Source organism: Chionomys nivalis, chromosome 18 (assembly GCF_950005125.1).
Source record: "Chionomys nivalis chromosome 18, mChiNiv1.1, whole genome shotgun sequence".
In the NCBI taxonomy this organism is placed as follows: domain Eukaryota; kingdom Metazoa; phylum Chordata; class Mammalia; order Rodentia; family Cricetidae; genus Chionomys; species Chionomys nivalis.
In genome coordinates this window covers 43063045-43087828 of record NC_080103.1, presented here as the reverse complement: position 1 = coordinate 43087828, position 24784 = coordinate 43063045, and the positions used below count along the sequence as shown (strand labels likewise).

Below are 24784 nucleotides of genomic sequence, written 5' to 3'. Positions count from 1 at the left end.
AACAAATCTATTTCTGGTCATTCACTTATAAGAACAGATAATAAAAAGTCTGTATCTCTTATTGCTTTCAATGGAGAAAGGAAATGCTATGATTTTTCCTGTAAAACATGGCTGAAATTTAACCCTCACTGGGTAACTGAGAGGGTAAACTTCAGAGGTAGGACATTTAGAAGTAGAATATTCAGAGGTGATTAATATTGGGATCATGGAGTGGGGTCCCATGTTGAGTGGGGGGGTCATATGACAATTGGCAGGGGTTTGTTTTCTCACCTACTGTGTGAGCTTTAGGGTCCAGCCCAGGTCTTTTGGGACAGGGCCTTCAAAGTGAAGAGGGTGAGTCCAGCACACAGCATCCTTGGCCATGATAACCCTGCACCAGCTCCAGACAAGAACAGCAGGAAGGCTGTTCCACTTGAGAATGAAGAGCCAAAATAAGCCTCCAGCCTGCCCAACCCCATGCTATTAGAAATAGGAAGTGGACTGAGGAAAGCCATGCAAAAATACTCCAGCAAAAGTTTATAGCTTTTTGAAAATGGTTCCTTGTTTTACAGTCATTTAACTTTGAAGAAAAAAAAAAAAACCAAAAACCTAATGTCTTAACTGGTTATTAGGTAAACATCTCAAATACAACCCAAAGATTCTTTCTGTCTTAATCATGACTCTTTCAGCTTAAAGCAAACAAACAAACAAAAAGCTACAGCACTGAAGCTTCTTCCTTCTCTCTAAGTGAATAATGCCAAAACCTGGATAATTGGAAGTACTGTACAAATGGGTACAGGACTCTTTAATATTCTGCGTACTCCTACAAGAAATGTGGCTTAGGATATACTAAAGCCCAAGGCAACATTTCCTTTTTTACCCTCTGACAGGGGAGGTTGTTTTCAAGAGAGACAGTGTTTAAATTCCCTGTCTATTAGCTTTCCACAGCAACTGGCTTGATCCAGGAAGTGAAATCTTGCCACAGAATACTTCTGTTAGTTCTATTGTTTTTAAACCTCCATATCAATTCTATTTCATTACTCTAATTCTTAGGAGCTACTGCTATTAAGTTTAAAAGGTTTTTGAGCTTCATCTATTATAATTTTATCTTGACATTTTAAAGAATGACCGCAAATTACTTGGAATGGATCATAATGCGTTGAGTATTTAAAATGCTTTGGTTATAGCTCAAAATTAGGTAGCCTGAAATTTTTTAACATCAGAAATGTACACATGTATGTAGCTGTAAATAACCCTTGATTGTTGTATGTGTGGATTGGGTGTATAGTTGCCCAGAGTGCATCTTTTTCTTCCCCTTCCCCTCCTTTCTTCCCTCCCAGTTTCTTTATTAAGAGAAAAAACTAGAACAACCCAAAAGAAATACGAGGCAATACATGATATAGAATTTTAAATTTCCCCATAAGTGAAAATTAAATGTTTTTGCTTACTATCATCCAGCATATTATTTTATTTTTTTGAGACATTTTGGTTTTAAATTCACTATACAGCTGAAGAACTTTGACCTTGATTCTTGTGCCCTCAACTTCCCTTGTATGTGCCCTCTGCCAGGGTGCTGTGGTGCTGGGGACTGAAGGCAGCCAGGACTTCGTGGATGCCAAACAAGCACTCTACCAGATGAGCTAAATCCTATCCCATAAGGGATGTTTTCAAAACATGAGATATTTACATTACTTTTCATACGGGCCTGAAATCCAGGGCTTCTTTTCATTCCTATGTAGGCGTATTGCAAGGGTGCAATAGTTTAATGTAACCATGTATTCATGTCTATGTCAGGTGATACCAATCTTGCCTGCCATTTAAGACACACACACACACAAAAAAAAAAAAAAACGACACCACTTTTCTTTGTTCAGTGAGAAGAATCTTTTCAATTTAAGTTTTAATAAGTAAGACAAATTTAAAAGTATAAAAAGACAATTAAAAGGAATCCCCTTCCCATGGCTATTCTTCAGCTGCTTTTCTGTCAGTTTCTGTGTTTATGACTCAGGTTTTGTGTGGGCTTAGACATTCTGTTTTTTTCTTTTTCAGCACAAGGTTAGAAACCATATAAAGTTCACCAATAAAAGATATGTCAGTTGTCAGGCCAGTCACAGAGGCCTACCAGATAACTGCTGAGATAAATACAGCATCTTCCTGTGTCTGCAGATGAAGGTTCCAGATGAACAGTAGAGAGAACCGTGGATCAATCCTAAAATGGAAGCGCTGCCCGCCAGACTGGCTGCCATCCTTTCTCAGAACAACTACCTGAGTGTTGTGTTTCCCTACCTGGCTTTCATTCCTCCACTCTCCCCTGTAGCAATCTCATTGCATATACATGGAACTTTTGAGTTTACTTCTTCGGTTACAATGGCAATATTTCATTGCCATAAAACTTCTGATTACTTTTATGGTTTGAGGCTATAATTGCATTTTGGGGGCTACTTTACTAAATCTTTAAGAATGATGGCAGCATTTTAGCTGCCTCTCTTCACTGATCAGTGTACACTGTTATTATCTTTCTGACACAGGGTCTCAGTATACAGCCTTGGCTGTACTGGAACTCCTGTAGACTCGTTCCCCTACCCATGCAGGATTAAAGGTGTGAACAGCTATGTCCTTCTAGGTTTAATGATAACTTTAGTGTTGCATTTAACATTTCTATCTTATTTCTTCCTCTGTCCCATTTGTCTTGTCAGAAAAGTAAGTACTAAGGATAACTAAATGAACAGAGAAGTGTTTACATTTTTTAAAAAGACTATATATATTTATATATATATATATATATATGGTGTGTGTGTGTATACATACATGTGTTGCAGGTCCCTGAATTCAGAGGTGAAAACCATATTAGCCACTCAACACTGGAGTTGGGAACCAAACACAGGTCTGAACTACTGAGCCCTCTCCTCCATCCCTTAAGATAGGTTTTTACATTCCCACCTCCCCTTCCCTTTTTCTCTTCTCCGGGCTTTGAATGTTTTTACAAATCTGGAAAATGTTTGAATCCATGATAATGGTAATAAGTTAGGATGTGAATCGTCTCAGTGAAATTTACTGGATGAGTACAAAAATGAATTAGGTTAAGCACAAAAATGAGTTAGAGTTATGTCTAAGCAGTACATAAGGCAGACAGAGACAGTAGGCCAACTGTAGCTAAAGTGGTGACTTCGGGATGGAGAAGGAGCTGAAGGGGAAGAAGGTGATGCTGACGTGGATGTAGAAGGCTACTTCACACACCAGCAAAAGCCCTTCGAGTTGCAAGTGCTTACTTACTGTTGGATTTTATAAAGTTGTCATTGCTAGACTATAAGCCATGAGGAACAGGAAAGATAGCTATTAGCACCAATTATTAGGATTTACATTTTGTTATTGTTTTTATTGAGTTATGCATTTTTCTTTACTCCCCTCCTTTCCCCACCCCTTCTACCCTCTCCCGTGACCCCCACACTCCCAATTTACTCAGGAGATCCTGTTTTATGATTTTTAAAACTGTATTTATTTACTTGTGACCGTGTATATGTATTGTCTATGTATGCATGTGTCGGAACAGGTGGAAGAAGTCAGGGGACAATTTGTAGGCCTGCACACCTCTCACCTGCCTTGTGCTTACTTGAGCCCCGAGCCAAATGGCTATTTTAAAGCCTCACCTTCTTCCACGTCACCGCATGGTGTACCCATGACGGTGAAACACAATGTGGGGTCCCTGTTAGATGAAAGAGTTTGAAAACCACTGACACAGACCAGGCAGAACTAATCAGGTATGATAAGGAGGAAAGGTACCAGGATCAGATTTTAGAACATTCTTTTGGGTCCTTTGATAACAAATTGGAGGCAGCCTTGAAGAACTCGAGGGAGGACCCAATGTCAAAGAGCTGTGACAGGGACTGTGAGACAAAGTAGAACGGAGTGAATTGTAATGGGGACAATTTAAGGAATGCACAGGAAGCAGCGATGGCAGTTCGGTAAGCGATTAGACAAACAAGTACTGGAGAAAATGTGATTTTTCTCTGATACTACTCGATGGTATGAACTTCTCAAAGCAGCTGGGATTCCATCATTCCTTTTCGCCATGCTAGGAAGACAAGAGTAGCTGTTGGCCCAAAGATGAAAATGAGTGTCTGATTGTTATACCTAGGTATTGGTGTTGCTGCAATAAAAATTTGTGTGTTGTATTCTTTAGGATTCATTCAAAGGGCAGCCTCGTGGATGGCCCCGAAGCAAGCCTGATGGAACAGGACAGAACCACCCATTCTGAGGGCAGCACACTGAGTCCATTCCTGATACCACCGCCTTCTCCCATCTGCCCGACAGAACCTCAACTCCAGAATGGAAGCCCATTAGCAGAGAGACTTCATCCAGAAGAAGTGAATGGAGACACCAAGTGGCAGTCTTTCGAAAGCTATTATGGAATACCCCACAGGAAAGGCAGCCAGAGCAGTCGTGAGAGTCCAGACTTTATACACGAAGGCAGAGGGTATTCCGGGTGCTTGCAAAACGGAGGGATAAAACGTACAGTCAGTGAACCATCTCTCTCTGGGCTCCATCTGAACAAGAAATCAAAATTAGACCAAAAAGTTGAGGGAGAAGGTAATTGCTTCGGGGAAAGCCGAGAAGGACACCCAGGTGAAAGCAGCCGTCAGCCAAATGTCTCCAGTCGGAGCGAGAACAGAGAGGCTGTGCCCTCTCTGACCCAGGATAGAGCAGGTGCAGCCATTGATGGTTTTCCGACTCATAACTGCAATGGATTGGACAACAGAGATTTTCGGGCTCTCAAGGAGCAGGAAGGGGAAAATGGCAGGAACGTTTTACTACTTACAAACAAGGCTGTGCTAATGCCTAATGGTGCTACAGTTTCTGCCCCTTCCGTGGAAAACACGCATGGTGAACTCCTGGAAAACACACCATCTCTGTGCTGCCCAGATCACGTTCCCATGGCAGTACAGAATACCACATCTCATGTGAACGACCTGAACAGTCGGGCTACTAATGAGTTGTCTTGTGAGATCACTCAACCATCGCATACCTCAGAGCAGATCAATTCCCCACAGACCTCAAGCTCCCGGCTGCCTCCCGAGCTAGCTGCCATGGTGCCTGAGGCCTGTGATGCTGATAATGCCAGCAAAGCAGCTGGAGTGCTAGGTACCTGTCCTTTCCAGAAACACCAACAAAATACAGTTTCGGAGATATGCCCATCTCCTGCCGAAAACGTAAACCCGCGGGGAAACGTGAAGCTCTTTGCTAAAGAATCCTGTTCCGGTTCTAGCAGTGACATACAAGGTTCCCATGGCAGCTCTGAACAGTATTCAAAGCAGAAGGAAATCAATGGTGCTTACTTCAGGCAAAGCTCAGTGTTCACTAAAGATTCCATTTCTGCCACTACCATGACTCCACCATCACAATTGCTTCTTTCTCCCCCTCCTGTTCTTCAGCCTTCCTCAGAAGGAAAAAGCACTCTGGGTGATGGGGCTTTGGAAGAACAACAGCACTTAGGTAACACATCTCTCTTAGGGGAAGGGAAAATAGAACATCAACCTAAGGCGGCATCGTCTGGCCAGAGTCTGAATCCATCTGTTCATACATCCAACCCCTCGCTGATGCTTCCGGAAGGGCATCAGAATAACTGCATCTCCGTGTGCTCTGAACAAACCAGAACCATGTCTGAATATCTCAAGTATTACCCACCAAATCATGGCTGCGGTGGAGATTTACAAGCGCACAGCCTGCATCTGATGGGACGCAGGGAACAAGAGATGATGAAGGATGAAAACAGGGAACAAACACAAGACTCAATGCTGGCGGCCCAGCACTATCTAAAACCTGGATGGATTGAACTGAAGACCTCTCGTTTCCGGGAAGCACAGCATCAGCCCAGATGTAAGGATGCGATGTTTCAGTCGGTCCTTCGCTATCAGGGTGGCCCTTCCAATCAGATGCCCTCCACACAGTGCACTGGAAATACGAACATGCCGGGAGGATTCCAAAGGCTACCCTACATGCAGAAAACAGCTCAGCCGGAGCAGAAGTCACAAATGTACCAAGCGGAGACGAATCAAGGACACTCTGCTGGTATGAGGGACCAACATCTACAGTTCCAGCAAACTTCGTACCAGGAGTGCCTCTCCAAGGCAGACACCGCTCCTGGTGCTCACGTTCCAAGTGCTCCTCATTTTCATTTCCAGCAGACAGTGAATCCCCCCACTAATAAGCACTTGAATCAACAGGCCACAGAGACCGAACCGTTTTCAAACTTTTTACAGCATAAGCCTCATAAGCAGGGAGCACCAATACGAGCATCCCAGGACTCAAGTTTCCCTCAAAACTGCCAGCAGCAGCAATCACAGAGGACGAATAAAGAACAAATGCCTGAGACTTTCTCTCATCTCCAAGGCAGCCATGATAAGCTAAGGGAAGGGTCCTGCTCTGGCCAGATTAAGGTGGAAGAATGCTATAGTGGTGAAAACCAGTATTCAAAATCAAGCAGTTTCCAAGCTCACAATACCCAGGGGGGGTTGGAGCAAGTACAGAATGTGAGTAGTAAGATGTTAAAATCAAACACAAACAAATTACAGGTTCCCTGTTCAGATGATACACACCCCATTCCTGAGAATCGAGAGCAAACTCTACACCCTGAACTCTTTGCAGGAAATAAGACCCCACACCTGCAAAACATGCAATATTTCCCAAATGATGTGACGCCAAATCAGGACATTCATCGTAGGTGCTTTCCAGAACATGAACAGAAGCCTCAACCAGCTCCTGCTCTGCAGGAATTCACAAGCAGAAGCCAGGATGCATTTTCTGGGCAGCAGGCAGCAAAACTAGCTGAAGTAGCTCAGCAAAGGTACTTGGTGCATAATCAGGCAAAGGCACTCCCTGTGCCCAAGCCAGGAGGAACTCAAACACAGACCCCTCCTCAGAGGGACATTCAGAAGCATGCTGCCCTAAGGTGGCTCCTCCTACAAAAGCAAGAGCAGCAGCAAACACAGCAATCCCAGGCTGACTCTTGTCATAATCAGACACACAGGCCAGTCAAGACAGAGCCTGGATCCAAACCCTCTTCCTGTAAACGCTCCATGTTGGCACCCCAAGAAAAAATGCCCAAAAAGATAAAGCAAGAGATTCCTCCACTAAGCTGTGAAGATGGGCAACCTAAGAGCATCATTGAGACCATGGAGCAGCATCTGAAGCAGTTTCAGCTCAACTCATTCTTTAACCATAAGTCCCTGGCTCTGACTCTCAAGTCACAGAAGCAAATGAGAGTGGAGACATCTGGCCCCATCACAGTTGTGTCTACAAAGACCCATGCTGCAGAGTCGGAGAGCCACACCCCAGCTGCAGAAAAGACACCAACCAAAAGAACAGCTGGCTCTGCACTCAACAATTTTTTAGACTCACCTTCCAAATTACTAAATCTTCCTGTAAGAAATTTATTGGATACTCCTATCAAGACTCAATATGATTTCCCATCGTGCAGATGTGTAGGTGAGTGCCAGGAACATCCTGAAGCCCATCATGCTTTCCAGAATTAGCTCATTGTTTTTGTATTTGAGAGTTTCTTCCTTCTTAAAGCTGGAGTCTGGGAGCCCACTATGAAGGCTCATAAAAACTTGCTTTTGTCTTTAAATTACAGACACTCATGCCATGAAAAACGAAAACTATGTTTGCATCTGTCCACCCCCCAAACCAACTGAATGTGTTCTTTTTTCCCTCTAATCAGATCTTGAAGTATAAATGTATTTTATATCATTTTTAATGATTTGCTTGTACATATTGGAATTTTGTCTACATATATGTCTGCACGCGAGAAGAAGGCATTGGATCCCATGGGACTACAGTTGTGAGCCACCCTGGCAGTACTGGGATTTCTAACTGCTTGATCCATCTCTCCAGCCCTACATCTTTTGTTTGGTTTGGTTTGGTTTTTGAGACAGGGTCTCCCAGCCCTGTCCATCTTGTCCCTCACTATGTAGATCAGACTGCCCTGCCTCTGCCTCTCAAGTGCTGGGATTAAAGGCGTGCATCACCATGCCCAGCCTGGATCTATTTATTTTAACTCTTATCTCTTAGAGGAGGCATATAGGCAGGAAAATTAGTTACCGTGAAAAAACAACTACTTCCTCCAACTCCATGTAGCTTTTTAAACAAAACAGTGTCATAAAACCAGGTTTAAAGTTTGGGGTTAAAGATCAGAAGATTTCTGGGAACTGAGGAAGTTCCTATCTTTAATCTCAAGTTGGAAAATTGCAGGACCAAGGTACTGAGTACTTAGTTCCAAGGTTCCGAGTACTTACAAACGTAGCCCTTACAGTACTCGTGAAAACTCCCTTAGGAGCACTTAGAGAGTATGTCCTTTCCCACTTGATACTCTGTATTGGTTTGTGTTCCCTTTTGTTTTCTATTTTTTTTAATATAAAAATGGTATTTCTTAAATCAATGCCTTTTGTTAAGCTCGTGTTATATAATAGATGTGCAGCTGGAAGATATCAATAGTAGCTGCCCCCCACAAGTGTAGCAGAAGACATTAGAAGAACAGGGTACCATACTGTCTAATGTCCCACCCATCCCATGGTGGTGCTCACTGTGTTGTGTCATCCACTTGGTAGGTTGGTGGGAGGAGGTCCTTCTGCCCTGTGTGTGGCTAACATGCCGCACAGAGCTAATGTGTAGCCAGTATCATGGATAGCACCAAGTTCTCACCTGTACTTTAAAACTGGCCCTTTACTGGACTCTGTAGCATTCTCTCACAAGTTAGCTCCAACGTGCAGTGAAAATAGTTCTTACCAAATGTTGGGGGAAAATAGAATAAATGGACTCCACAAGTCGAATTATCTGGAGTGGAATAGGACAAGATTTATCTTTAAACTTCGTAAGTTTCAAATGACAAGCATGATGCTTGTTGGATTTTTTTTTTCTATTTAGAAAACTGTGTTGCAGTTTATTACATACATTTTAATCCCTTCATTTTTATTTGATTTAAAATAATACTTGATTTAAAATAATGTCTTATGCTATATCTGAAATGTAGTGATAATTTGCCAGTAGCCATTGTGTGTGTGTATTACTTGGCACATTTTTTCTAATAGATGAGGCCACCAATGTACTCTAAAGGGAAAAAAAAGAATGGAAGTTACTTAGGGCCATTAATGTGCAGCTGGGGATAATCTTTGGATGTAGCCTTAATTCTTAGTATAATTGAGGTCTAAAATAATAATCTTCTATTATCTCAACAGAACAAGTTATTGAAAAAGATGAAGGTCCTTTTTATACCCATCTAGGAGCTGGTCCTAATGTGGCAGCTATTAGAACAATCATGGAAGAAAGGTAATTAACTCAAAGGCACAGGCAGATTAACATTATCCTTTGTATACAGCAATGTTTCCAGTTCCCCCACACAGAGCAGTAAACAATTGTAAATCGAGTAATTATCAGTAGGCTTAGCTATTCCGGGGTTGCCAGCCCTGCACACTGCTATTCACTACAGAGTCACAATATTTGACAGGACAAATAGTTGCTTAGCTGGCACAGGCTGCCCACTTGGAAATGGATGCTTGAAAACCCGGGCACAAACGAAAATCATCCAGCCAACCTGCTGGGCACGCGAGAGCTAGCACAGGCGGCCGAGGGGCCTCAGCCTGGCTCTCTCCTGTTTGGTGACGTGTTAAGAAATAACAAGGACGAAGCAGTGCAAGGGAAGATCATTGATTTACGATCTTAGCTTTGCTTGCGAATGGATCCTTTCCCTTACAGAAGAAAGCAAGTGCGGAAGGTTAGCTAAGAGACTCCATTTACTTTCCCAAACTGTCTGGCCAAGGTGTCTACCCTCAGTTCGCTTATGTTGAAGACTCAGAAGGCCTTCCCTATAGATAAAGCTCTGAGCTGTTGTATGCCATGTCATAAGAACGTATTTGCATACATATGGGCAGGGTGTCATTCTCGCTTTAATTGTGGACTATGACCTTCTAATCTAGTATGTAGAAATTCACCACATTGTCCCCCACCCTGGCTGAGGCTGTGAATTTCTCTAAGCACTTTCTTTTGTTCGCAGTGCACAGCATTTGGCGTGCAGGGAATACAATCTATTTCTAGAGTTCTGACTTTTTCGAAATAGCTGGATAGTAACTTTTTGCCAGATTTCTTTAGAAACCCAGGATTTCTAAAGACTTACAATTCTCCAAGTTGGAAGATAAATTTAGTATAGGACAATAATCAAATAGTATATGGTTTCAAAATATGAATTTAGCAAACTAACTTATTTTGTACTTTGTATATAAAGATAGTTTTCCTAGTATTTCTCATTCAACATATAACTACAGAATAATTCATTATAACTCTTGGTATATTTGGATGCTGAAGAAAAGATAAGACTTTCCCATTATACTTGGCTTACACCAATTTATAAAGAATAAATTAAACCTTTAATTTCTTAAGATGTGGTTATAGAATAAAACTTCACTTACATGTCCAAATATTTAATTGCTTCTTGAAGTAGTCTACTAATTGTGTGTGTGTGTGTGTGTTTCTTTAAGGTTTGGAGAGAAGGGTAAAGCTATTAGGATTGAGAAAGTCATCTATACTGGTAAAGAAGGCAAAAGTTCTCAGGGATGTCCTATTGCTAAGTGGGTAAGTGTGACTTGTTGGTGCCCCTGCTCTTTGCTTGATCGTTTTGATTCATTCATCACCACAAGAATGGGTTTTCTTAAGCCACAGAGCATTGCGAGTTGGAATGAACGTATCCTCTGTGTCATCTTGTATTCTGAAGGTGGAGTAGTTCTGAAATCATGGACAAACCATTAAATTGACATAGTTTAGTAGGAGAGGTCTAGAGCAGAGGTTCTCAGCCCATAGGTCAAGAGCCCTGGGGGGTCAAACAACCCTTTTACAGGGGTCACCTAAGATCAACGGGAAACATAGATATTTACAGTATGATTCATAATGAGCAAAATTACAGTTATGAAGTAGCAACAAAAATAATTTTAGGATTGGGAGAGGATCATCGTAACATGAAGAACTGTATTAAAGGGACACAGCCTTAGGAAGATTGAGAACCACTGGTCTAAAGCATAGGCCTTAGATGGTGAAGAAATAGTCCTTAACCCTTTAAGCACCGGATTAATATTTATAATGCCACTTAATGAAAACCTCAACCAAGACCTTCCATGTCTTTTCTGTAGTTCTTACTAAAATAGTAGGATTTAACTGCCCCACTGTGCCAGGCTAGCCACTGAGGAGTAATTTTGCACCATTTCCTTTTGTGATAGTTGATTAGGTTCTTGCTGTATACCTGGTCAGGTGGTGATAATTTTGATTCAGACATAAAAAAGTATGCATTTGCAAGTGGATATTTTCTGGACCCAATTGACCTTTGTTCTGTTTGGGGTGGGGCGGGGCTGTTTGGGTGGGCTATTGATACCCACAGGTGATTCGAAGAGAGAACCTTGAGGAGAAACTACTGTGTTTGGTCCGAGAGCGAGCTGGCCACAGCTGTGATGTTGCGGTGATTGTGATTCTCATCATGATCTGGGAAGGAATCCCAAGGACTCTGGCTGACCAGCTCTACTCGGATCTTAAAGAGACTCTGAGTAAATACGGTGCCCACACTAATCGTCGTTGTGCCCTGAATGAAGAGTAAGTGGAACTACAGCCCTTTCTACCCTCCAGGGGTATAGTTTCGTTTCAAGCAGGACTTGAATTTGTCTACTGATAAAGTGGGGGTCATTTGATTTATTTCATATTTGGACTGGGAAAATTTTTCTTAAATAAATAATTTATGGGGTTTTTAAGGAATATTCTGTCCACTTAGACCATAAGTCATTGCTCAGCAGCAGTTTCTAGTAATATTTAGGTGTTTGCACCCACATGGCTTCAGTTCTACCATAATTTCTCTTTTAGTTCTCATGCCATAATTTGACACACCTTGTCAATATGACTACCACTTTAGCAAGCAAAGATAAAGTTCTGTAGAAATTGAAATCATTTTTCCATTTAATCTAGCTCATTACTTCTGTAGTACAAATGTGCTTCCCTTCCCAATGCTGCTCCAGACGTTACTGCTGTGTATCTGTTGTGTATCTGCTGGTTTAGCCTTGTCCACTCTGCATGAAGCCAATGCACTCACTCAGAGGTTTTCTCTGTTTCTCTACTGTGGATTTCTGCATGATGCTAAAATACAGAAAGGCTCTCCTGCTACATTTTCTCACTGTTGGTTGAAAAATAATTTAAATTTTACACTTTAATCCACACAATCTTAACACAAAATAATTTGGGACTACAGAAAGACATGCCCATGTTTACCAATCCCATTGCTAATCAAATTGTTTATTATGGTTGCTCAGTCTTGGTTGTATTATACCATTGATTCATAACTGATTTAAGAAAGTTATTCCTCCCATTTGAAACAGAGTTGATTTTGAGAGGTTTGATCAAAATACATCTCATGGTCTTTGTTTGACTGCCCTCAGTTTGCTAGAGATTGCTCAAAAGGTTCACTTCCTAGCACATGACTTGTAAATTTCTGTCAAACTGCTCTAGATGCAAAATACTTTCCAGCCTGTCTATCAAATTATTTTGTTCATTCTTAGAAAAAAAAATATGTGTATATACATTTAATCATAAATAAGAGAGAAGGCACATTGGGCACACTTTTGCTGAGGAACTACTGTTCTTACAACACAACAGTGGCTTCAGAGTCTAAATTGCTGAAGAACTTGGTGAAATGACTTAGGGAGGATACTTGTGTATCCACACTTACTGTTGCTTTCCGCCTAGTAGCCAGGAAATACAACTAACACAGATACCCACCTACTGATAAAGGGTTAAACAAAAATGTAATGCGTGCACATAATAGATTTATAACCGTAGAGAAAAAAATCATCTTCAGGAAAATGAATGGAACTAAAGATGATTGTGTTAAGCAAACTAAGCCACAATCTAAAACATCATACCAAGAGAGGCATGGTCATGACATGATAGCTCTGCTTTTTCTTTTTAGACAAAAGCTCACATTCTCGCCTTCCCACATTGTCAGCTTTGTTTCATGTGTTTCCTTGAAAACCTCGAGAGACACGCAATCCCAGAGCAACTTTAGTGCGCATTTCCCTGGTGTTTTAATAGGTTCCAGTATTTGTTGGCTATTTATATTTCTGTCTCTTCAGTTCACTAGTTTGCTTATTGACTGGAGAGTTTGGTTTTAGTTAGTTTTTGCAACTCTTTAAATATCCTGCATTTGATCCCTATCAGTTTATTTGGTAAAGATTTTTGCCCCACACAACTTTCTTGAGCCACATAATCTCACTGTCATAAAGATTACCTCAGGTGGTGGTTTATTGATTGTCAGTTTGACAGGATCTGGAATCACCTTGGAGACATTTCTGGGCTTGGTTCTGAGGGATTTTCTGTAGATAGGTTAATTGAGGTAGGTGGACCCACCCTAATGTGGGCAACACCCTTCCTGGCTGGGGCCCAACCCTAAAACTGAGAAAATGATCTACAGGTATATTTTTTCCTTCTCTACTGCCCAACTTTTATCCAGACTGAAAGGAATTTTGTTCTACACCGTGTGGATATTCATTTCCCAGCACCATTTATTCAGGCATTATTTCTCAAATTTGAACTTTGATACCTTTATCAAAAAAAAAATCAGGTGGCTGTAGTTCTTTTCTGGGTCCTCTCTTCTTATTCCATTGGTCTAAATGTCTCTTTTTGTATGAGTACCATGCTAGTTTGTTGCTATGGCTCTGTAGTATAGTTTGAGATTCAGTATTATGATATCTACATCATGGCTTTCTTCTGTTGAGGATTATTTTGGCTATTTGGGACTTCATTCTTCCCTATGGATTTGGGAATCATTTTTCTAAGGGTATGAAGAATGTAATTGGAGATTTGGTGATAGCTTTGACTCTATAGTCATTTTCATTTATACAATCATTTTACAATACTGATTATGCCAATTCATGAGTATATCTCCAATTTCTTGCTTGTCTTGAAATTTTCAATATAGATTTGTTTCATCTCTTTGGTTAATTTTATTCACTTGTATTTTACTTTATTTAAAACTTGGAATAGGAGTCTTTCTTTCTTGTCAAGTTCATTATTGGCATATAGAAAAGCTGGGAAAATTTCTTTCCTACCATTTATTTATTGATTTATTTATTATGAATATCTGTTGGGGTGTGTTCATGTAAATCCCAGAACCCACAGAGGCCAGAGATGTTGGAGCTAGAGTTAAAGGCAATAGTGAGCTACCAAGTGTAGATTCTAGGAACTAAATCTGTACATGCTATTTTCAAAATTTACTGATTTTTTAAATATCTTTTTTGTATTCTCTACATTCCTGAAAAGACTGAGCATTGAACTAAAATAGAGCAGTGATAATGAATAATCTTGCCTCATTCCTGATTTCAGAGAAAATGGTCCTAATATAGTATATGCTGACTCTGGCTTTACCATGTGCCGTTTATTGTGTTTGGCATAGATTCCTGCTATCCCTGTTTTGTTTTGTTTTTTAAGTACTTCTCATGAAGAAACGTTGAACTTTGTCAAAAGTTTTTTGTATGTCTGTTGATAAGATCATGTGATGTCTGTACTTATTTGTATGTTGAACCAATATATTGTTGCCATGAAGCCAACTCTACCAAGGTGTATGATCTTATTGTGTTCTTAAATATGCTTTTCAAAATTTGTCCATCCATGTTCATCAGGGAAATTAGGTCAATAGTTTTATTGAGTCTTTATTGACTTTTGGTGTCAGGGTAAATTGTAGGATGAATTTGGTAATATTCCTTCCCCTTCCTTATCAAAATTTGTGTATATAAAAATACATTTATAAACAGTACACCAAGTGCATTTTAATTGAACATGACAAATAATAAAAAAACAAGTTTAGAACACAAAAATGAGAAAATTGAAGTGACCAAAGTTGTCACAAACAATATATGGAAACAATTATTTTTGACACACATTATACAATTACATGAAATCTAAGAATACTCAAACAAATTTGGAGGTAGAAATAATCTCTGTCTCTTTAAGACATGAGAATGGCTCAGTAACACAAAAGGTGAGATGGTGGAGTTTGTCAGAGACTAAGGTGCTAGGAGATGCCCCCACTGAAGAGACAGTGTAATATCTATAATCTTGCATTTTGTCCTTTGATCTCAGGAGAACCTGTGCTTGTCAGGGCTTGGATCCAGAAACCTGTGGTGCCTCCTTTTCTTTTGGTTGTTCTTGGAGCATGTACTATAATGGATGTAAGTATGCCAGAAGCAAGATCCCAAGGAAATTTAAGCTACTTGGAGATGATCCAAAAGAGGTTGGTTTGTTTCCTAATATATAACCTATTTTTCTTATAGAATTAGTGAGCATGGATGACCTGTCATACTCTCATTAACAGAAGGAATTTCATCTCAGATGAACCTACAAATTCTGACTAAATCATAAGCACAAAGTATTTTATAAGTTTAACATGACTATGTATAGCAGCATACATGATTCCTCCCTGTGGGCTGTCTTAGCTAAGGTTACTACTGCTGTGATTAAAAACACCATGACCAATGTCTTCTTGGGGACAAAAAGAATTATTCCACCTTAAAGCTTGTAATGTAATTCATCATCTAAGGAGATCAGAGCAGGAATCTGGAGGCACAGAGCTATTGCAGAGGCCATGGATGAGTGCTGTTTGCTTACTCCCTATGACTTGATTGGGTCAGTTTCTTACAGCACCCTGGACCACCAGCCCAGAGATGGCATTGCCCACATTGAGCTGGGCCCTCGCCTGTCAATCATCAATCAAGAATATGCACCACAGGCTTGCCCATAGGGGAGTTTTCTTAATTGAAGTTGCCTCTTCCAGAATGGCTCTAGGTTGTGTCAAGTTGACAAAAGCTAGCCAGCACATGGGCCTTTACAGAATACCCATGGGAAAACTAAATTAGGTTAGGCTAGCCTGGACTAAAGAGTTGAGTTGGCTGTGTAAAGGGAAGTCAGTAATACAGGCAAAAGGTTTTTCTGTGTATCTCTGGCTGTCCTTGAACTCACTCTAAACCAGACTGACCTCAGATTCACAGAGATCTATCTGCTTCTGCCTCCTGAGTGCTGGGATTAAAGGTGTGCACCACCGTCACCTGGCAGACAATAGACTCTTGATGTTAATGAAATTCTGATTTCTCAGTGTTACTTTACACTATTGATATATATAAGGACAAGGTCCCACTTAACATTAATTTTTCATGGAGTATTTGGGCAAAAACAAGTCTATAATATCTTAGACCAGGTAAAAATTATTTGCATACTAAAGCTGGTCGTGCTTGAAGGTCTGTGATATTGGGGTTTACTGTGGCAATGTGAATCATGTTGCGACCAAGGACAAAAATATTGTGGATTTGTAGATAATGTGTAAATATTATTTTTAAAACAAAAAAGACTTATTTTAAAGAAAACTAAATTAGGATTTATGATGTCATTCTCATCCAAGTCTGAATTATGAAAGTCATGCTTACCCTATTTCTAGTCAGTCACAAGATTTAAGTTACTGGACTGAATGTAGTTGAGCGATGAAAACAGGTCAGTTTTAGTATATGTGTCCCATTCAAGTAAAATGAGCATTGATTTCTCACTGAAGCCATCAAATTTTTTGTCTCTTAAAATACAAATTCTTTGAAAAACATATTTGTAAATTGTGGGACATAAGGGCATTTGAGTCTGCTTGGAAGTTTGCCAAATGACCAAAACCTCAATATACTTGGCACTTGTGTACTGTCTCACTCCCTGCACTGCAGCTATTGATTCTTGAGTGTAGTTAAAGACACACAGTTATTAACTTAAATATATTCCTCTAAAGGGGTACTGTTATCTGTGACTATAATATTAAATAAAAATCAGTGATTTAAATATTCTCGAAGGATATTTTCTCAGGCAGGAATATGGCACAGCCATCTGTTTACCTACTAAACATTTGCATCTCCTGATATGTGTGTCATGCATTTGTGTGTGCACTCACATGTGGCGTGTGGCAGGCAGCATAATTATTGATGTGTATGCGTGTGCCTGAGTGTTTGTATGTGCACCACATACATGAAGGTGCCCCTAGAAGCTAGAAGAAGGCATGTGATCACCTAGAACTGAGGTATAAGTGGTGGCTATGAGCTGCCCTGACATGAGGGAGAGGAACCAAGTTTGGGTCCTCTAGAAGAGCAGCAAGTGTCTTAACTGCTGAGATTATCGCTTCAGCCCTCAAAATCGCTTAACAGTATAATTTTAAAATGGGAATGTGCTGGCCGAGAGTGGTAGTATACCCCTTTAATCCCAGCACCCCAGAGGCAGAGTACCTCTATGAGTTCAAGGCCAGCCTGGTCTACAGAGTAAGTGGCAGGACAGGCAGGACTACATAGAGAAATCCTGTCTTCTGAGAATATACCAGCGGAAATTTACAAGCCAATTACTACCACATGCCTCTTCAGAAGTCTCTCTGGAAACCTTTTCCATGTGAGCATAGGGTATTAAGAATATAACAATGTTTCCCTTTCAAGTAAACTGTTCAGTCTTTAGACAAACATAGGTGTTCATCTTCCTTAATGAACATTTGCATAATGAAAGAAAGTGTGTTCCTGGGACCCATCTGGCTTACTTAGCACCACACCCCCAGCAGAGGGGAGAGATTCGGTCCATCTTACCCAAGCCCAAGTAACTAGCTTCCTGATTGTGCCGCATTCATACTAAAACTAGTCATATTTTAGAATATATATAAAGAAAAACTCTATACACTTGGGAATAATACAACTGACTGCCTCATGTCTAAATGTATACACAGGTTTATATATTCATCTTTAATTTAGAATTTGTTGGATCATTTTTTGTACAGGAAGAGAAACTAGAATCTCATTTGCAAAACCTGTCTACTCTAATTGCTCCAATATACAAGAAATTTGCACCTGATGCATACAATAATCAGGTAAGTGTAAGTGATTATTGATGATTCAAACTACTTGTTCATTATTTGTAACTTATCCACTCCTGAAGTATCTTCTTACCTTCTTTTTTAAGTTTCATTTTTCTTTTCTTCATGGATATGAGTGTACCCTGCATGTACGCACACACACACACACACACACGGCGTTGACTCCTCTGGAACAGAGTTATAGACAGACAGTTGTAAGTCACTATGTGGGTGCAGGGTCTCTGCAAGAACAGTGAGTATTCTTCACTGCTGAGCTCCCCCTGCAGCCTCCTTTTCTCTCTTAATTGTTAAAACTATTTGAAGAAAGTGTATGGATTTTGTCATTTAAAAGGCATATTCTTGGTCTTTTCTGCCTTAAAAACAATTATTTTTAATCTTAACTTATATTTTGTCTACTAATTTATCTTCATGTAAAGATTTTGTTGAATATATTTAAATCACGTGGCCCTCACTATGCAGTCTATTTTCACAGGATTATCTCTGTATCTATAAAATGCTTATTACATTTATTATACATGGGTCCAGATGTTTTGTTAGACTTTGTCTTCATGAAGAAAGTCAAATACAAAATCATTGTGTTTGCTTATTTTGCAAGTACTAGACTCCTTAGTTAGTGATAAGTTCAGAAATTCCTCCAGATTTAATCCCATAACAAAATCATCCAATGATCTCAAATGAAGACCTGTTTATAGCCACACAGAAGCATGAAGAGAGCACTGTGATTTCTGTGTGTTTAGAAGTAAATTCAAAAGCAACTGCCACATAATAAAATCTAGAAACAGATGTACACAGAGTTTGGTCCTGAGTATCTGGTACAAGATAAAGATGTGGTATCAGCCTACAGGGAGCCATTCATGTACCAAGTTTGAACTGGAACTAGGAAAGGATAAAGTGACTGAATTTTTATTTTCATTTTTTCTTTAAATCTTAGACATTTTGGGTAGTAACTATAAACAGAAGTATCTTCTGCACAGATTTTCTTCCATCTCACACTTTTTTTTTTAACATGGGTTGTTCCCTTGACCATGTAAAAGACTTTACATGTGATGCAGTCCTCATTTGTCTGTGTGGTGAAAAAACCCAGGATACTGGCAGAAACTTCAGGGAACGAAGATTATGGGCCTGACTTTGTTTATAGCAGTGGTTACGTGGGTATACATAGATCAAAGTTAGACTGCCTTCTGTAAATACCACCTAACAAGTTCATGGGCAGGTTACATTTAGGAATATATGCTGCAATAACAGTTCTTGTGTGCATATATGTATATATTTCACTAACAATTAGTGGGAAACGAGACCATGAATTTGAAAGAGCGAGGAGGGTTTGGAGGGAAAGGAGAAATCTGGGACCTGGCATGGTAAGTCAGGAGTAGAGTGCCACTTCAATGTATGAAGCCCTGAGTGGGACCCTAGGCATCACACACACACATGAAATTTCCGTCGATAGTATTATCAAATGAAACTTTGCTATGTTAAGTGTGTGCTCTATTTTTTGTCCTTCCATTATTTTATAGATATAAAGTGCAAAATAGTCTCAAACTATTCTGAAGTACCTCCCCACTCACACACGTATTTTTCTCAGATTGAATATGAACACAGAGCTCCAGAGTGCCGTTTGGGTCTGAAGGAAGGCCGACCATTCTCAGGGGTCACTGCATGTGTGGACTTCTGTGCTCATGCCCACAGGGACCTGCACAACATGCCAAATGGCAGCACATTGGTAAGTGGCAAAGCGTGATCCTAGCAGCATCTGCCAGTGAAAAGCAAAGGGTGTGTGCTGCTGGCTCAGAACAGATGTCAATTGTGTTCCAAAGTAACCTTCCTGGGCATGGCAAACACTCTTGTAACAGAGAGGCATATTAGTAGAAAGGTTGACAACCACATGAGAATTTGGGCATTCTTAGTACTAATCCCAATCATTGCCAGCACCCATGGCTCACAACCACCTGTAGCACAAATAATAAAAACCCATGACAGATGTCAATTCAACCTGAAGATCAGAAAATCTAAGCAACCAAAACACTAGGAGCTCTTACCTCTATTAAGTCTTTAGACTGAAAGAGAAGCAAGTTTCTGTCCCATCCTACCTTAAATAGTCCTCTATAGTGCTGCAATTAAAGGCATGCACCACCACCGCCCAACCTCTATGGCTAACTAGTATGGCTGCTGGGTTTAAAAGGTGTGTGCTACCACTGCCTGGCCTGTATGGCTGACTAGTGTGGTTGTTTTGTGTTCTGGTCTTCAGGCAAGATTTATTTATTAAAATACAAATGAAATATCACTATATTTCCCCTTTTTGTCTAAAATAAAAAAGGGGGTTATACCTCATATAAGTAAAACTATATACAAAAAGTACAATAACTATATACAATATATAAAAGCAATAAATGCATCAACAATGTCTAGTTCATTTGCATTTGACAAATTCAGAGAAAAAACTCCATTTCTATCCTATCTTGATGAGTCAAAAATCTTGTACCTAATTTGCTTTCTATATTAACTTGCTTTCTGCATCTGATAAACAATGAAAACTATAATTATCTAATTTTCAACTTCCTCAGAGACCCAAGAAGAAAATAATATTAATTGAGTAAGCAGGAAGTGTAAGCAAATGACTTCCAAAAAATATAAGCACTGACAGAAACAGCTGGCTGCCTGGAAAGTCACCCAAAGTTCCCCTGCAAAGTTGGGGCATCTGTCTTTGGTCTGGTCTACAGACCTAGCATATCTGACAGGCTTTTCTGTGAAGCAGGTTATTCTGAAGGGCTGTCCCTCCTTGTCTTGACAATGTTTGACAGTCACTTTCTTTTGTGTCCTGCTTGTCCAATTAGAACAGCGTACTGTCAGCAGTCGAGACAAGGGCAGTTTCTTGCCTAGTGGCTTACTTTTGACACAAAGAAAGTAAACTCCATGTGGAGTTTCTTAGATGCCTGTTATCTTCTTTGAAGTAGATTAGTGTTGCCAATAGCAGACATGTCTCATTGTCATTTTTTTTAAAAAACTATGTTATTAGGACACTTTAAATGCCATAAATCTCTGAAGTGTTTGAAGATGACCTGTCTATCTAAAATATATCTTTGTTTGACCTTGAAACCATACCTACTGTGACTACAAGTTCAGTTATAATAGGTAATTAATTACTAACCTACAATTTCTTATTATCCTTAACAGTTGGTAATAATAATTTTCAAGGACTAGGAATTTGCTTTACATCATTAAATGATTTGTATAGGTACAACACCTTGAACAAGAAGAAATGTATGTACAGTATGTTGTAACAAAATTAATCTCAAATTTGTATCAATATATAAAATTTGTATACAATATACAAAAGTCCAATCCAATGTATAACATTTAAAACTAGTAATTTCTTTTTAAAAGTAGATTCAATAAGCTACCTTTTTATATTATCATATCTATATCTTCTTTTTTTTCTTTTCAGAGTAGATTTAATAATTTACCATTTTACTCTATCATATCTGTATCCCCTTTTTTCTATTCAAAACAAGAACCTTGAATTTAATTTCCTTTGTTTAGCTTTTTTTTTCCTGACCATTACCAATAACAGCTTGTAACCAGTCTCCCTAAACAATGACAAATATTCATAACCCAATGAAAGACCAAAAGCCACCCACCCCACCTCTTGGGAAAGTGATAGTCATATTCTTAAATTTGCTTCCTGCTCTCTGGGGGTGATGGCATTAGGGAATCCTGAAAAGAAAATTTTAGGTTAATTGTCAAGTCCTGGGAGATGTAGCTGTATCATTTGTTGTCCAGTCTCTGCGTAATGGGAAAGTGCAGGACTTATTTCAAGTCCTGGCTAGAGTAGTCTGTGCGGCTGGATCATCTCAGCTAGCCACCTCAAAATTGTTCTGAGCAGTTTGTAGTCCAAAGCCAATCTGTAGGGGTATTTTTCAACTTGGTGGTATTATCATATTCCTGAAGGAATCATCATTGTTGGGCCCCATGATCCTTATGAAGACTTCAAAGATTACTGTTAGGTGTGCCCAGGGTTCACTGCAGAAAACTGATACTCAAACCCAAAATCATGTACAGGAAGGTAGATGAAACCTTTTTCTAGAATTAGTTAATACTCTATATAACCATTAGTATCATGACAAAAAGTTTAATATATATTTGTATAATATATACTTATAATATTTATATTAATCTTATATATCAAGAAAAGTTATTAAATAGTCAATATAAACCAAAGGATCATGAGATTGGTAGCAATATAATAGTCCTTAAATATTTGTTTTTCTTCTGCCCTGTATCAGGTGGCTCTTCTGACATGAGACAAATTTTGGATTTCACTTTAATAAACATACATGTGTTTAGAAAATGAGAGAGCCACACACCAACTCCAAAGCCAGCTTTGATTTTTAATTGGACTGGGACTACAAAAAGACCATTTGCATTATGTATCTGTAGAGAACAGCAGAAACAAACATTTGGAAAGATTTATGAAATTTTATCACATTAGAAATGTTATATACCAAAAGGCCAACTTACTCTTTTTCTTGAGACATTTTTCCTAGATGATTTGTACTTTTTCTTCAGATGTCTCATTTGTCCAGTGGTCCAGTTCTTATCTGGATGTCTTCATTCTCCTGAAAAAACAAAATAACTCAAATTTTTGGGAAATTCTCTTATGGAAAGTTATAGCTGATGAAGTAAAAGCACTTGTTAGTTTTATAGGATAGTTTTTATGAAATGGAAAACCCTTCCCCAACTTGAATTTTGAGGAGATTCTCTTATGGCAAGTTATAGCTGATGAAGTTAAAGCATTTGATAGTTTTATAGGATAGTTTATATTAAATGGTCATGGTGTTTCATGAACTATCATCTCTTCTAATTAAGAGGTTGCCTTTTGTTCAAATCAAATCTTTATCAATTTGATGGTACCCATAGCTTTTCTTCTCCTATGGAAATAAAAGCAACACCCCTTCCCCAATGTAACACATATCTTCCTTTCCATTCTGAGGTCAGTACATCTTTAAAGTGTATTGGCTGATTTAATTCTGTAGTTTTTTTTACTATCCAGTGTCTCTCCACAGCTGTTGTTTCTTTCTCATTAGCACTTAGAAAATTCAAAGTCAATAAAGCATGATACAATCAATTTTGGAGGTATTTATCATCCCTTTCTGTTTATTTATCCTTTAGAGTTTGATTTGATCTTTTTATAACTGCCTGGCCTGTAGGATAGTGTGGTATACTTGTAATATGCTTTATATTAAAATAAGCAAAAACTGTTTCATTTTCTTAGAGACATATGCTGGAGCATTGTGTGTTTTTATTTGTACAAGTATACCCATGATTGCCATAACCTCTATCAAATGTGTTATTACTGAATCAGCCTTTTCCAAACTCAAAGCAGTTTCCCATTGAAAACCTAAATGAGTATCAATGGTGTGGTGTACATATTTTAGTTTTCTAAATTCTACACAATAGAGCACATCCATCTGCCAGATTTTATCCCTCAGTTGGTAGAGCATGAGACTCTTAATCGCAGGGTCATGGGTTCAAGCCCCATGCTTGGCATCAAATGTAGCATGAATAATAAAAACCCAGAGACAGATATTAGGGTTCAACCTGAAGATCAGAAAAATCAAAGCAACCAAGTCACTATAGAGCTCTTACATCTATTAAATCTTCAGAATGAAAGAGAATGAGTTCCTGTCTCGTCCCACCTTATATTCCTCTCTAATGCTGGGATTATAGGCATACACCACCACCGCCCAACCTCTATGGCTAACTACTGTTGCTGCTGAGATTAAAGGTGTGTGCCACCACTGCCTGGCCTCTGTGACTGACTATGGTGACTATTTTGTATTCTGGTCTTCAATCAAGCTTTATTTATTAAAATACAAATGACATATCATGACAACCCCCTGTAATTCCAGGTCTAAGGGATTTGGTACATTATTCTGGTCTGGTTTCTGTAGTCATGGTAATTCATGTGCACATAAACAACACATCCATACATACAATTGAAAATCTTCTCTTAAAAAAAAATCAAACTTCAGCTTTAGGTATGTAGTGAATTATAACCTCACAGCTTGGAAAAGAAAACACATGCATACACACACTACCATACCCAAGACAAGGTTCTGATTCTCTTTGTAGAGAAATAGAAATGAAAAGCATGTTATCACTGTCACAGTTTGTAATGTGCAGAATTTGACCATTCAGCAGCTGAGGAAGTGGTTCAGCCAGGAAAGTACTTGCCTCCAGCTCGAAGAACTGAATTGAGTCCCCTCTACCTATGTAAAAGCCAGTGCTATAGCAGGCATCTTTAATCCCAGCATAGGGGAAGTGGATACAAAAGGATCTCTAAGGCTTGGTATCCAATCACCCAGCCAATCAGTGTACTTGAGACTCTGTCCCCCAAAGCTAAGGTGGGAAGTAATTGACACCCAGTGTCATGTTCATGACACATGCACATCGAGTCCAAAGGAGCTCATTATGCCTACACATCACAGTGGACACAATGGTTTAACACATCTTTGGTTATAACATAGGCTGTGATTCAGAGCTATCAGCCCTAGTTGAAGTTACATCAAAGAAAGGAAACTGCTCATAACCCTGTCAGCCCTGACCATTGGTGGCTGTGCTATAGTCTGGAACATGGAAGAAACGCAGTAGCTCAGTCATGTAGTCGGTTCTTCATTCTACCAAAGTGATTATGTTGACAGAGACTGCTCACTCGTTCCCAGTCGCCCAGACCGAAATAATTACACAGAAACTCTATTAATTAAATCATTGGCCAATAGCTTAAGCGTCTTTCTAGCTAGCTCTTATAACTTAAGTTAACCCATTTCTGTTTATCTGTACATCACCATGAGGCTTGTG

General features: G+C 39.4%; 1 protein-coding gene across 2 annotated transcripts in view; it reads left to right on the top strand.

Annotated features, from left to right (window-relative positions):
• Tet2 (tet methylcytosine dioxygenase 2) overlaps window positions 1–24784 on the top strand; it is an 85384-nt gene that overhangs the window by 53005 nt on the left and 7595 nt on the right. The window contains exons 3-9 of one of the 2 annotated variants that reach the window (XM_057793240.1): window positions 4160–7461; window positions 9210–9300; window positions 10506–10599; window positions 11396–11604; window positions 15136–15286; window positions 17834–17923; window positions 19512–19649. In XM_057793240.1, the coding sequence (XP_057649223.1) occupies window positions 4206–7461; window positions 9210–9300; window positions 10506–10599; window positions 11396–11604; window positions 15136–15286; window positions 17834–17923; window positions 19512–19649 (4029 nt within the window). In that variant the 5' untranslated portion in view covers window positions 4160–4205. Of the gene's footprint in view, window positions 1–4159; window positions 7462–9209; window positions 9301–10505; window positions 10600–11395; window positions 11605–15135; window positions 15287–17833; window positions 17924–19511; window positions 19650–24784 lie in introns of those variants that run through there. The other variant, XM_057793241.1, reaches the window with a different exon arrangement.